Consider the following 15,658-nt stretch of genomic DNA (forward strand, 5'->3'; position numbering starts at 1 on the left):
ACAGACTTTATCTTAAAGGACAGACTTCACGTCATATGCAACACTGCTGCCATCTAAAGACAGACTTTATCTTAAAGGACAGACTTCACGTCAAATGAAACACTGCTGCCATCTAAAGACAGACTTTATCTCATATGCAACACTGCTGCCATCTAAAGACAGACTTCACGTCATATGCAACACTGCTGCCATCTAAAGACAGACTTTATCTCATATGCAACACTGCTGCCATCTAAAGACAGACTTTATCTCATATGCAACACTGCTGCCATCTAAAGACAGACTTTATCTCATATGCAACACTGCTGCCATCTAAAGACAGACTTTATCTCATATGCAACACTGCTGCCATCTAAAGACAGACTTTGGGCCCTATTATGCGTGTCTTAAGTACCAGGTCTTATGACTTAACTTAAGACCTGGAGGCGTGGTCAATGCTGTTTGGCCACTCAGAATAGCCAAATGGCATTGATCACGCCTCCAGGTCTTAAGTTAAGTAATAAGACCTGGTACTTAAGACACGCATAATAGGGCCCTTTATCTCATATGCAACACTGCTGCCATCTAAAGACAGACTTTATCTTAAAGGACAGACTTCACGTCATATGCAACACTGCTGCCATCTAAAGACAGACTTTATCTTAAAGGACAGACTTCACGTCATTTGCAACACTGCTGCCATCTTAAGACAGACTTTATCTTAAAGGACAGACTTCACGTCATATGCAACACTGCTGCCATCTAAAGACAGACTTTATCTTAAAGGACAACTTTAGATTTTTTTCAACCAAGGTTCATGTTTTAGGTTATTAGAGAAAGTGAAAGATGACAGGGGGCGGGGGCATTTAAACATGGGGCTAAATATGTATTATTATTATTTATTTTTTACACTTTTCCCTTTAGAACATCACCCATTCATCTTCATATAATTATTCCTCAATAATGTTCATTATAAGAACGCACGATTTCCATCTATACTCACGCATCTCATTGCTACCGTATTCAGAATAGGCCTACAGTCTGGGGATAACCTTTTTTTACGAGACAGACAGACAGACAGACAGACAGACAGACAGACAGACAGACAGACAGACAGACAGACAGACAGACAGACACACAGACAGACACACAGATATTTGTGGAATTTATAGATAGATATTTGTACTTTTTTCAATTCTGCATGGTTTACATCTGTAGGCTACTCAGTAAATGTTCCCAAACAAACTCAGACACACACTACAGAGGCTTGTCAGCTGAACAAATAGTCTACGCTTAGTAATTAGATCCAGTTGTGGAGATTAAATGTCAAAAAGAATCAGATCAATTAAGATCAAGCAAGTAACAATTAGAATGTGGCAGGGAGAAGGAAATACAGAGTTCATTGAGCAGTACGTTTTCTAGACAAAATGGTTGCCACCCTAAACAACAAACTTTAATATGTCCTAATTGAGGTGGCACCACTCAAGGTTAAAAAATAAAGCATTAATAAAACATCACCATGGATAAACAGTAGATGATGAAAGGAGATGGAGAAAACTGGACTCCACTGTAGTATTTTCAAAGCATATAGTTGTAATACACTAGGGTTTATTTTTCCCAAGAAACATCTCAGAAAACAACAGCATTTCTACAATACTGTTTTCCACTAGATTCTTAAACCCTGACACTGCCTCTGACTTTCTTCTTAATGTGAGAATTATGCATTTTTACTTTTTAACATAGCCTATACAATCACAGCAACCATCAAAGCTGAAACCGCTGCTGACCTCTGCAGGCAACCTTGTGAAAGGCAGGCAACAATGAGACAATTCACTGACATCTGGTACTAGTAAACTGGAAGTTGCTGTTCCTCTCTCATTAAGTGGGTCTTCAAAAGGTTTTCAAAAACTTTAGGTTATTTTAGAATGCGTTTTTTCGGCCTCAGGTCTAAATGGTTTAGGTCTTTAGGAGATGCAGGCTCCGTTGAAGTATTTACAGACAGACAGACAGACAGACAGACAGACAGACAGACAGACAGACAGACAGACAGACAGACAGACAGACAGACAGACAGACAGACAGACAGACAGACAATGCACAGAGATTTGTGGATTTATGGCTATTTTTGGAGAAGCACTGATCAAACCGACCTTATACATGGCACAGCCCTCCATTGGCAGCATACTGTATGGCTATTGTTATTTTATTTCCAAATTCCTTGATATGGACAGACCAGCTCACAAGCTGTTTAGGCCCATCTCCACTCCAACATGGTAGCAGAGATGAATCCTAGTCATCACAATAGAGCCCCGAAGTCACTTTCAGTAGAGGGCGTCAATACACAGGTTCATGTATTTTTTTTATTTGCATTGTAATTGTAAGGGGGATTTTAGGTCGCTTCATATAAGAACTGTGTTTGAAAAATAAACCGACCACCCCGGCCTTTCTGTCAGGGGAGTGGCTGTGCGTCGTTAATGATGTCCATTCATATTTGATACAGCCAGTTTCTGGAGAAAATGTAATTAATGTGGCTGCAAAAGGCCATATGCCTACATATGAAGGCAATGTCACTGCTAATATATGTCACGTCCAGCTGTCAACACATTGCGTTCCTGAGATTCCTCGTTGACGTAAGCTCAGCTGGTGGTGACTCGACTCGTACTAACCACGAAACATTAAGTATCAATAAAATAAAAATAAACGTAATTAACATTCAGTTTCTGTTGTGCGACGGGCAGATGCAGCCACCCGCCTACCCGGAAATGTAGTCTCTGGGTTGTTTGGCTCATTTCAAACTTATTTTGTTACTCTTTGGGTATATTTGTACATTTCCACCTTCAGTCGATGCTTCATATCCATGAGTGAAAAGGCCGGGGTGATCGGTTTATTTTTCAAACACAGTTCTTATATGAGGCGATCTAAAATCCCCCTATGGAGATTACAATGCAAATAAAAAGTACACGAACCTGGGGACTGACGCCCTCTACTGACAGTGACGTCAGGACTTCGGTGCTCTATAGGACCAGCAGTAAAGGAATTGTGTGCTGTGTTCTGGGCCAGTTTCTTTATAATACCCCAGGAGTGATATAGTACAGCAGATATAGGAACGATCTTTCACTTGGTGATACAAGCGTGACATTTTTGAGTGGTGTAAACCACTCCTACAACTGGCTTTGTTAGTGCAAAAAAAAGGAGCATGGTTGCTATGTTCACCCTGTTCACCCGGGTGTGATTTCATTACCTGGCTTTGTTAGTGCAGAAAAAATGAGCATGGTTGCTATGTTCACCCTGTTCACCCGGGTGTGATTTCATTACGTCAGACATGATTTCATTACGTCAGACAGGCTAAGACCTTACACCACTCAGTTCACACGGGTGTGATTTTTTCAAGATGGCCGCCAAATGAAAAAGGCCTTTTGTGGCGGTTCTGGACAACCGTGGGTCCGACCGACTCGAGACCGAGCACTGCACTCCCTGTGGGTGTGTGGAACGTGTGTGTCGAATTTGAAGTCGGTGGGGCGAACAGTTCTCGAGTTACGTGGATTACAGATGTACAGACACACACAGACTTCGTGCATTTATAGTTAGATGTTGCCATCTTGTTGTAGCCCAGGTCTCCCTTCTAAAAGAGATTATTAATTAATATATATGTCAATAGGCAATGCCATGAGTTTCAGAGGGTTTTTAGGTCATGGGGTCAAACCCGGGCACCGTAGCACCATGGCTTGAATCCTGTGGTAAGTGCTGGGAGCTGGTATTAGGTGTGTTGACAGAGAAAAAGATCAAATGGTGGAAGATGAAGAAAGAACAATGCTGTGTGGAGTTCAGGGAGGAGATAAGAAAGGCAGCCACAGTCATTAAGGAAGTAAGCAGGAGTAAAAGGAGATGATGGGTAAGGCGAGAGGTGATGGGAGGTGGTGTGGGCTAAGAAGTGGTGAGGGCTAAGATAAAGTATATGAGATGTACAGTAAGTATATGAGAGGTAAGGCAAAGAGAGATGGTGGGGGGGGGGGGGAGATTTGTACCAATTGGCTAGACAGGTTAAGGTGAGTATAGAGATGGAAATGTTCTAGCAAGCGAAGCCAGTGTATTGAGAATATGGGACACATGTGTCAGGAGTTATTTGTGACAGAAGGCTACCAGTGAGAGGGAAGATGTATAAGATGGTAGTGAGACCAGCCATGCTGTACGGCTTGGAAACGGTGGCACTGATGAAAAGGAGGCACAGCTGGAGGTGGCCGAATTGAGGATAGAGGGGGGGGGGTATGGTTCTGTGCAGGGCTGCAGTCAGGTACTTCTCGGGTCTGTATGTAGGGCGGCTATACGTCCTATCCGCGCACACACACACACACACTCCAGCACGGTACGGTACAGTACACTGTATGTTACAGTATGGTAAAGTAAGGTACAGTACGGCACAGTACAGTACGGTACAGTATGATGCCGTACAGTACGGTGCGGTACAGTACGATACAGTATGGTACGGTACAGTATGGCACAGTATGGTACGGTAGAGTACAGTAGAGTACAGTAGAGTACAGTAGAGTAGAGTACGGTACAGTATTATGCCGTACAGTACAGTACAGTACAGTACAGTACAGTACAGTACAGTACAGTACAGTACAGTATGATACAGTATGGTACAGTGCAACATCACAAAGATATAGCCAAATATAGGCTGAAATGCAAAATCAGTCTAATTTTGGTGGCCATCTTGAAATTAATGGCCGCCATCTTTGATTTTCAAGTGGCTCTGTTTCTTAAGTCGAAGAGTCACCTTCAAAGATGATTCGTACCAAATTTCACGCTTGTATCACCTTGTGAAAGATTCTCTCACAATATGGCTGTTAGCTGCTGTACTAATACAGGGTCTTCAGTTCTATTGGTTAATAAGAACAAACTCCATAAAATCATCAACGTGTCCAGCAAAATAGCTGGGGTACGATTTGAGAGTATGACCTCAATGTATGAGACCCGGGTACTCAGGAAGGGGAAAGCTATTACTAGGGACAATACACACCCGTTACACAGCCAATACCATCTCTTACCATCAGGGCGACGGTACATGGTACCTTCCCTGCAGGCTAGGGCCTCAAGATCGTTTGTTCCCATAAGTATAGGACTTATGAACAAGCAGGCCCCATCTCAGTTCCGTGCATAAAGTGTGATGTGATGCCTCTTGGAACTATGACTGGTGGCCTTCTGTTGGCATTGTTTCTTTATTGTCTATGTACTGTTTGTTTGCATATGTTTTATGTATATCCTGATGACTGCTGTGCACAAAACAAATTTCCGAAAGGATGAATAAAGTATCTATCTATCTACTTCCGCTGTCCTATAGGCCAGGTGTCAGCCACTTTTATCATCTGGTATCCAGTGACTGGTAGCTCTTCGGAAGACATAGGCTACTCCTATTCCATCCTTCTCTCTCTCTTTTTAAGACAGACTTAAAAATAGAAATCACCTACATCAAAAATACAAAACAGACAAACAAAGATACATCCATCGCCTTCTCAAGAGGGCGGCCATGTTGTCTTGTTAATACCAGCCAAGTAGATATGAGATGGGCAAAATAAATTATTCTCACTATTTTTGGTAGACTTTGTGGAAGGCTAACCATTTGTGAAGATCATTTTCTGGACAAGTTTGGACTGAGTATGTGTTGCATAAACAATTTCAGTGTGTTGAATTCTCAAACTTGCAGCAGATTTAGTGTTTCATATCAAAATGGTCTTTGTTCCATTAGATTATGCCATACAGAGATACTGCATGAGATGGGAAGAGTGACCCATCCTGAAGGATTATGTGCAATCTTTACCTCTCCAAGGACCCTGGGAAAGTCACAGAGGCAATTGAAGATGGTGCGTATAATGATGCTGTTAAATTTATATCATGTTTTCACTCACTCCAACAGGTCAATTGAAGAATTAACGGCATCTGTAAAAGAGGCAGGTAGCATAAATCATCACTGAGGACATTCTGTTAACCATCAAGCCACCAGATCATAAGATTTCCACAAGTGAGATCATACTTTGCAGTTACCCGAGACTAGAGGCTTAAGCTTCAGTACTGAATAAATTAGTTGCCACACATCTTTGCTCATGTTTATTTCAGATGAAATAAACATAAGCAGTTAAACCAAATACTATAGACTTTATGATATGATTGTCATTGATATTTATGAATATCACAATTTAACAATTTACTAATCCGCAGAGATTACTTTAACATACTATACCTTGATTATCTAATCTTTCTGGCATTAGTTGCACTCTGAGATCAAAAACGAAGAGACACGTGCTGTTCAGGGATGCCCTGGATAGTGGATTTTTTTCTTCTTTTTTTTAACATTAGGAACGTCATTGCTTGAGTTGGACCTGAAGAGCAGAGTGAACAGCTTTGCAAATAGTATGACAAATAAGAGCAGTACATAAACACCACCAGTGGGAGGCAGCAACAATGCAAGCATCAATGCCGTGCCGTGTCACCACAAGAAGAAGAAGAACAACGCTTGAAACGTATGATTCCTCGCACGACGGTATGGCGCCCCTAAAATAGCAGATCTACCAACTCACAACACGTCGCGCCGCGCCGCGTTGTGAGCTTGTAGATCTCCTATTTTAGGAACGCGACACCGCCACGAGACGAAGTATGAATCAGCCTATGGGCGTGGAAACTTCCTGTTTTGATTAAGCGGTAAGGTCTGGGCTCAGTGGGCTGCATAATATTGTCTCGTAAGTGTCTGCGGCTGATTTTCCAAACTCTTGAATTGGTAAACAATTTTTAAACTACAAGGCAGGCAAAGTTAGTTGTACTGTTGGTTATGTAATCGCATTGTCCGCTAACATGTCCCTGCTGCTTGCTAAAGTAACGTATACACGTGAAACTTTCCCTCACACACGCCATGTCAACAAACATGCGTCCATTGATTCATCGTTCCATTATTCACTTTCATGTTCTGTTAAACAACAGAAGGCATCACCGCAAATGATGATTTAGACTCCATGTTGCCGAGAAAGTAAATTATGTTAAGAGCTTTACCGATGTGCTCGGCAAGCTTTCTTTCTGAGTACTTTTGGTAGCGGTGGCAGACAGTGCCAGCTTAAACAAACTGTTAACAAACTTAACGAGTCACGACCGTCTATGGTCACGACAGATAAGCACGCGTCGCTGGCCCGGCCGGCCCAGCCCTTCATTATCATAATTCTGCTCAACAGTCAGCCCTGCAGAAGCAGTCATGTATGTCGGTGGTTCTCAGACTTTTTAATGTCAAACTTGTCAAGGACCCCGGCCAGATGCAAAATAAATAAAATTAAATGGACCTGACTACTGATCAGTTTGTTTCCATAATCCATTTGTACACTCTCGGGGAATTAGTTTCAATTTAGAACCCCACTGATGTTTTCATTTATTTATTGGTTCGTTTATTAAATTTGTGCATGTCCAGAACTCTGAAGAAAGGAGGACACACTGGCCATGATGCCCTTCCTCCATGGCTTCCGACGAATCATCTATGAGTACCAGCCACTGGTGGATGCTGTGCTGAGTGTCCTGGGACTTGATGGGGGAGCTAAGTCCCATGGAGAGGGGTGAAGTCTGCTTTTTATGTTGTCATTTTTGTGTAAAGCGGCATTCACACTGAGCAATATAACAACTATATCGTTCACATTGTATTTTTTTTTTATAGTTGGTGTGAACTCTGCCATCCACTTGACATAAAACTGTATTTTTATAGCACCGATTACCAATGTTCTTCTGACTGGTATGTTGTCCAAAAGTGCAAAATGTATGGATTATTTTGACTAAAACGAGAGAGTTTATGTTTGAGATTAAAAAAATAAACCCAATTTGAATATTAATCTCAATACAAAATTACAATCTCACAATGTGTCACAACTCGTTATGAGCTTGTAGGCCTGGATCTGCTATTTTTGAAAACCTTTGCAAATATTTCCCTAGAAGGACATGCCCTAAGGGACCCCACGCCTATAGAAATAATGACCGATTCTTTGGCTAAAATGTTAACCAGACCACCCGCTTCGAAATGTTATCAACCAATATGTTCCTTATCAGACCATGCAATGATGAAATATGGACATTTCCTACATGCTGCCTACTGACCGCGAGTAGGCAACTAGGAAACGCAAAGTGAAATGACTGCCGCCGAAGCAAAAACAACTTTGCTTTATGTTTACTTATGTGGCCGCTGTCAACTCAAAACACCGTCATCAATGCACAGAATACAGCTACTGAGATCTTGGTTAATAGACGGCTACTGAGACCATTCAATGGTCTGATTAAATGGGGTAAAGTCCCATTCAGTGCATTGATGGCATTGGAAACCGGTGACCAGACCTGGGTTTCATAAACTGTACCTAACTGTCTCTCTCCTCTTCTTGCCTGTGGTAACAGCCCTGACAATGAGGACAGCATCTGCAGGGCCCTGGAGGAGCTACTGGAGAGAGAGTCCCAGTCCGATGTGTTTGAGGAGGGCATCAGCTACGCTCTCTTTAAGATGGCAGAGGTTGGGCTCGTGTATGCAGCTGAAATCCTGCTGCGCTATGGAGCTGATGTCAACTTTGAAGGTGCGAGAAGACGAGAAGATTTTCCATTATTTGAACTGTTATGCATTTGTTTAAAGACGAATATACTCATTATAGTGACCTTGTCTGTCATCAAACAGAATTTTAATTTATGCGTTTAGAAATCCAATCCAATACTCATTTTAGACAATAATTGCACAGTATTAATATGAGGTATACTGTAGTTTAAACTAAGACTATGACGACGAGCTTTGACCTGAAAAACAAGTTGAGCTTTTGTAGTGTAGGCTTGACATTATTAAGCTTTTCTAAGCAATCATATATTGCACCTCTCCTTTGGCCAGAGCAGCCACTGTCTGCTGACAGTGCACCAGAGGGTGATTCTGCAATAAAGGAAGTGGAATTGTGACTCCCAGTCCAGTACAGATTGGTGCCAGAGTACTCTCTGTTGTTTCAAGTGATATTTGGAAGTTCCAGTGATAGATCCGACATTTAGACACATTGTGCCATGGCATGCGTATAAAAAGTGCTTCTGATTCCCCACAGGGAATTTTGTGTATACTTAAATAAGAAAATAAGTTGTTCTTGGATAATTACAGCAATAATTATTGCTGCCATAATAGATCCTGCCAGAGTTTTAATTGCCAAACAGACTTTTTTTTAAAGTCTGTGTAGCAATTAAAAAGTAAAAATTTGCAGTGGTCTTGCTTTTTCATTATTTACTACTTTATGTCTGTTCTCTGTAGTAGTTTTGAGCCAGATGGCCGTACAGTGGTGTTGATCTGCAAGCTCGCAACACGTCGCATCGCAATGCATTGTCAACTTGTAGATCTGACACAGGGCACACGATGTATAAATCAGGTATTATAGAGAATTAATGTTTGACTCCCCAGACCCAGTGTCGTACTACAATCCACTGCACATTGCTGTAGTGAGGAACAGGCCAAACATGTTGAGGCCGCTGGTTGGACATGGAGCCGACATTGAAAAACGGGACAGAGTGAGTGTTAATAGCAAAAGGCTACTCAGAAGTCAGAATGAGAGATGCCTTATAAGTTATGTTTATGTGTACACCCTCTTGTTATCGCCATATCCATCCTATATCATATCCTATCTATATATGATTTCTTGTCTCATTTATATAGCTGTATTATATGTTGTTTTTAGATCCACGGATGCAGTCCCTTAGACCTAGCCAGTGAAGAAGCAGAGAGTTTACCATGCATGCTGGCTCTACTGGATCTTGGAGCCAACGTGAACGCAAGGGATAAAAATGGTACATTTACATCGGCTCATTTATTGAAAACACTGTTGGAAATATTGTTTTTACATTTAACATTAATGTACATGTTGTGGGAAATAGAAAGTTTTATATTGATGTGCTGTATTGTAGGAAAATCAGCGTTGCTCCATGCCCTTGCGAGCAGTGATGGCCTCACAGTGGACAACACAGAGAACATCCAACTTCTACTGAAGAGAGGTAGGCTACTGGGCTGTGAAATACCCTTCTTTCGATTGTCCAATTGTGGTTGTTCAGAAAACTCAAGCAGCTATGTCTCTAAATCACTGCAGAGTCAGTTAAATGCTTACATGTTACACTTGCATAATAAGCTGAGGTTATTATGACTTTTGTCTCATACGTGATATGGCTGCTTCATTCACAAGCTGCACAGTGCACACCAGTTACTTAACACATTATCAATAGTTCAACATTTGCTTGGGATGCTAGGCCATTATGAAACTTGGTCTTGTCTCCTCCACCCGATGCATGTCTTTGCTGTGAAGCACCAAACTATGAGAGATCATGATGAAAATTCATAATATGACATTTGTCATGACAAGATATTATATTTGCCATTATTACTTAGTATGATTAGTAGACCCACACTAGACCTTTCGAAGGGACACGTAAGTTTAACACTGTCCATCCGTTCACCTGAGCTCTTGTCTGGACCATGCCCCTATGCCATAAGGCCCATGGTGAGTCTGGACCATACCACTATGGCTATGCCATAAGGCCCATGGTGACTAAACTATGGTTAATTTTAGAGAAGGCAGACTGTGGCCTAGCGGTTCAGGCATTTAGGGACAGCGTGTTGCAGGTTCGAGTCCAGTTCCCGACAACCTTTGCTTTGTGTCTCTCCTCATCTTTCCCTCGTCCCTGTCCAACTTCACTTCAAACTGTCAAAGGCAGAAAAGCCTAAAAACAACAACATCATCAATCATTACATTTAGGGAAGGTGATGTGTCGTGTACCAAAGTAGGTCACTGTGAGTGTGAACCTAAAAACCCAATCACAAATATTGCTTTGTCCTGTGGGAGTCCTGTATGGATTACCTAGCAATACTTTGCATTGTTTAGGCAATGTGCATCTCTTGTGGTCGTGGCATGTATGGTGGCACTGGTGGCATGCATTCCCTTTCCTATTCTGTGTAGTCTGACATTTTATGTTTTGAGGCATTATTGCATATTAGTCTTCATGTTATGTAATCCTAACACTGCAAGCAAGTAGAGCAAAAAATGTGACATCGTTTGCACATAACAGTAGTTGGCAGTGTCTCTCTTTGGCTGATGATGTGTTACAGCACAGATGTTGTACAGGCCCATGATGACGTGTGTGGAGATAATGATAGTGGATTGTGTGTGGTTTTACCTACATAGTCATATTGATCTGTGACCAAGTAGCCTCGGGGACCGTAGGCGTTTTGTTTTCAAAAGAAAATAAAAATAGCCTGGGTGAACGCACCAGGAAATGTGTCATAGGAGCGCTAACCAATGAGTGCAGAGGGGTGTCGCTCCAAATTTGGTGACGTCAGTAAAAAGAAAAGAAGAAGCGCTTCGTGGGTCCGTTTTTTAACCCTTGTTGTTTTTTCATCTTCATGATGAAATAAAGGATTTTTCTACTTAACTACTTAACTGCACAGAGCTGCCTTTGACCCTCTTAAAAGTTCGCCACCTTCTTACCTCCTTCCACATTGATTTTGACTCATTCAAGGTACTGTATAGAACTTTTAAAGAACTCGTGTGCTGTATTGGTGACGTCGGTGTTCTCCGCTGTGTAGTACAGAGGAGGGGGGGGGGGGAGGAGTAGCCGAGCACATAGGTTGGTGAACCAATAGGGAGCCGGCGTCCGTTTCCAGCGCTAGTTTAATCCCCCCTCTATGCCAAGAAAGGTTTGGGTACTTTTCAGGGTAGTGACCAAGCAGCTGCCAGTTATATTGTAAGCCACATTGTCTATCTGTGTATAGGTCCAAAACCTGCACTGATAGATATCCATGAGTCCTCATTGGCCGTGGAGGCATACAGCACATGTTAACATGGATCTATATGTATTAAAACTAAAGACATGGCAGACCTAATTATAATTGTTACTAATCATGTTTGTTTATTTTTTACATCTAATGTTCTATGAGCTGTATGTATGTACATCCTAACAATTGCCTGCCACCTCTAGGCAAAGCTATATCTGTTATCGTATCACAAATTACAAGCTTGTTTTCCTCAAGTTGTAAGCTTGAGTAATGTAACTATTATGGAAGGTGTACTATGAGATCAGTTGTGTTCATACTCTGCATACATTTGGCGGGTTACATAACTACTATAAATACTATACCACCTGTTAGGTGGGCTTGTCTTCCTCTTTGGCTTTATACTGCCATAGACTATTTTGCTTCTGGCACTCTGTCTACAAGCTGAAGATGAAAAGTCTCTTCCACTGCCATGTCATTTTGGATATCTCCCCGTCACTCAATTTCAGGCAAAAGATAGCCTATTGTGATTGAGACTGAGACGTGTTGGAACTTCCTTGTTGAACGTTCTATTTGTGTCTTCATACTACAGTTTCCCCCTGACGACTAGCCACACCAACCAGCTAGGGCTTTAAGCAACTAGTCGACTAGTAAATCCACTAGTTGACCTTGCTGGTACTAGTTGACTAGTTTCTTCTTCTTCTTTTTGAGTGGTGTAAACCACTCCTACAACTGGCTTTGTTAGTTTACGTGTCTGTCTGTCTGTGCTCAAAAAATGAGCACGGTTGGTCACCCAGTTCACACGGGTGTGATTTCATTACGTCAGACCACAGCTGATCAGTCTATATAAGACCTTACACCACTCAGTTCACACGGGTGTGATTTTTTTACATAATATGTAGTTAAACAACTAGTCGACTAGTAAACTATAGGCAACTAGTCAACTAGTAAAAATCACTAGAAGTGAAAGCCCTACCACCAGCAGTATATCAACCAATCAATGCTGTGAACTTAAATACTTGAAGACATATATTCTTTCAACAAAAAAGCGTTGAGCGATGTCTATATTTTGGGCTAGATATTATGGCAAAAGTATTATACGGCTGACATGGTTAAAAGTGGTCAGAAATAGTGCCACAATACTGTTTTAAAACTCTTAGTACCTCGTTGCTTTTCCAGTATCAGTATACTGTACAAAGTTGAGGCCATCTCATTTTTCAAGCTCCCTCAACAATGTGTTGGATGACCGCCTCTTTGCTGACCTGCCTGCATCCCTGCCTGCCTGACCTTCCTCTTACCCCTGACTGTGCCGTGGGAAGAGAAAAACGTGCCCAGTTGGCACTTGGCAGGACTAAAGTATGCCTTGTATAATAACAGATTGACATTTCCTCGTGCATAGGTGCTGATGTCCGCGCTATCACTGTAGATGGAGAGACTGCAGAGTCTTCACTGGTGTTTCTGGTCAAGGAGGCTCTGGACTCCAGTACAGAGGCTGCCGCAGAGATCGGTAATTTCTGCTTGAGGGCCACCCAGCTCCTGCTGGCCCACGGTGCCGACCCGTGCTGCAGGAATGGCGAGCCCTCGCTAACACCAACTAGCCTGGAGCACTTTGATCTGCTCTTCCCTTTGGCAGTGCTGTTGCTCCAAGGGGGAGCCTCTTTTGTCTGTGAATACCATGGCGCCTCCTGCTGGTCAGGTTATAGCTTAGTCTTCAGTAGGCTTCAGGTAGCTCTTCATCAGTGCTCAGATGAGAGCCAGGCCTCCGAGCTTCTGGAGCAAGCTGAGGTGTTGCTGGACTTAGCCCGGGCGTCCTACCCGACACTGCCCCTGGCTCCCAGGCTGGATCTGCCTGTGCCTGGCCGAGACCCCCATGCCCAGTCTCTCTGCTGGACCTCCACAAACGTGTGGCGGAGCAAGAGGCAAGCCCTCCGCCATTGCACTGTCTCTGCAGGGCGTTCATCAGGACCTGCCTGCAGCCATGGCCGCTGGAAGACAGGGTAAAGGCCCTTCCCCTACCAGACAGACTGAAAGAATTTCTCCTCCCTCAACACGCACATGGCTCAAAGCCTGGCTGGGACCATTTTAGACCACTGCATAGTGAACGCTGAGCCTTATCTGCCAAATTCTGCCAATATACGATAGCTCTTCTAGCCTAAGTGTCTTAACACTACCTTTATGTTAATTTATTGGTATAATGACAGCACACACAAGCTACCATTGACACCTTTTTTGTTGGAGGAATACACCACTGTTTTTCTAACCGTATCTCAGTGTCTTATATAAATGTCTTAATACATGGTTCTAAGTCTGTCAATATATTCACATAATCAGCCAATAAAAGCACCGCATATTTTCCGTGGTGTGACGTACACAAAATGTACTGTATATGAATGTAGTCGTATAGAAATGTTCAAAACATTCCCTTGGCCGGATCATGTTTCAAGCAACGTTCTCGTAGTCTAAACTACAGTCTGCACTTTGCCTGTCTGTAACAGTGTTGTAATGCAGTACAGATGCCACCAGATGGCAATGTTGTTCTTGCGCAATCCACACGCTTCATTGTCGGCTAGGAATTGTATAGGGTGTGAGGAACAGTGATATAGGTCTTTGCATTCTGCCCAGTAAAAGTTATTGTGATACAGTGAAAGTCATTCATATTTCATGTCCTCAACATCTTTGGTGATGGATGGTGAAACGCCAGATTTATGTCTATTCTTTCTCTCACTATATACAAGTGGACCAATAAACCAACCATGTCTCTCACCAATGGCATACTGATTGGCAGTGGCACTGCGTTTTACATGTTTCACACCTCAATCCTCTTTTTCTGACTGACCAGGTAATGGTTGTATGGTTGTAAACACTCCTTTAGTATCCTTAATATGCCATCCTGATAGGGGAAATAGTAATTGGTTCATATATTTCAATATCCCCCCGCCCTTCCATGTAGTCCATAGACCAATGTTCAGTTGAGTGTACATTGAAATAAAGGGACAGGAACACAGTGTTTAAATATGGAGACTCCTACATATGCAGACGTCTTGACGTGGCGAGCTGTGACAGAATTTAGCCATAATGGCTGCTGATGTGGAAAGTTTTACCAAGCGTTCTTAATGGTTATGCTTAAATTCTGCTGTATTTCAACCCCCTTGTGTTTGTCTGCTGCCGTCTCTCTCGCTCGCTCTCTCTCTCTCAGTTCTCTCTCTCTCTCTCTCTGTTCTCCCTCTCAGTTCTCTCTCTCTCTCTCTCTCTCTCTCTCTCTCTCTCTCTCTCTCTCTCTCTCTCTCTCTCTCTCTCTCTCTCTCTCTCTCACACACACACACACACACACGCATGAAACACAATAATAACACCCTTTGTCTAAATCCTGTCCTCGTATTGGGACAAATGACGGTTAAAAGAAATACGATCATACCGTGAGAAGGCTATAGGGTACATATGTGCTTGTGTGTCTGTGTGTGTGTGACGAGCAAACTAAATAGGACATTGTGTTACACAACTAACCCCTTCCTGACATTGGTGGAGCTGGAGTGGCTCCAAGGCTTGCAGGCGCTCCAACTCCTCTTGGTGGTTATCTAGGTCACAGCCTCTGAGGAGCACACAGCTTCAACAGCAGCAGCAGCAGCGCTGCATGACACACGCTTCACTCTCCTGTCTGCCTGAATCTCACTGCATACTCCTGACAAAACCTCAACGTTTGCCTGCTAGAATAGGGGAGAGGGAGAGCAAGAGAGAAGAGGGAAGGGGTGGGGGGCAGGAATCGAATGGTGGGGGGGGGGGGGCCTGCATGTGCGTGGAAAGACTGAAGACGGCATATGTGGAATGGTTTTCAAACCATTCGGGGTGTGTGTGTGTGTGTGTGTATATATATATATATTATAGGAAGCA

General features: G+C 42.7%; 1 protein-coding gene across 1 annotated transcript; it reads left to right on the forward strand.

The window, feature by feature from the left end:
• Nucleotides 1-6,651: 6,651 nt before the first annotated feature.
• asb6 (ankyrin repeat and SOCS box containing 6) lies at nucleotides 6,652-14,533 on the forward strand. Its single transcript, XM_079515547.1, is given in 8 exon segments — nucleotides 6,652-6,713; nucleotides 7,427-7,568; nucleotides 8,392-8,564; nucleotides 9,416-9,522; nucleotides 9,690-9,798; nucleotides 9,916-10,002; nucleotides 13,170-13,648; nucleotides 13,651-14,533. Coding segments are annotated over 7 exon segments (1,296 nt in total). The 5' UTR covers nucleotides 6,652-6,713; nucleotides 7,427-7,455; the 3' UTR covers nucleotides 13,879-14,533.
• The last annotated feature ends 1,125 nt before the right edge of the window (nucleotides 14,534-15,658 follow it).

Source organism: Electrona antarctica, assembly GCF_951216825.1.
Source record: "Electrona antarctica genome assembly, chromosome: 12".
NCBI lineage: Eukaryota > Metazoa > Chordata > Actinopteri > Myctophiformes > Myctophidae > Electrona > Electrona antarctica.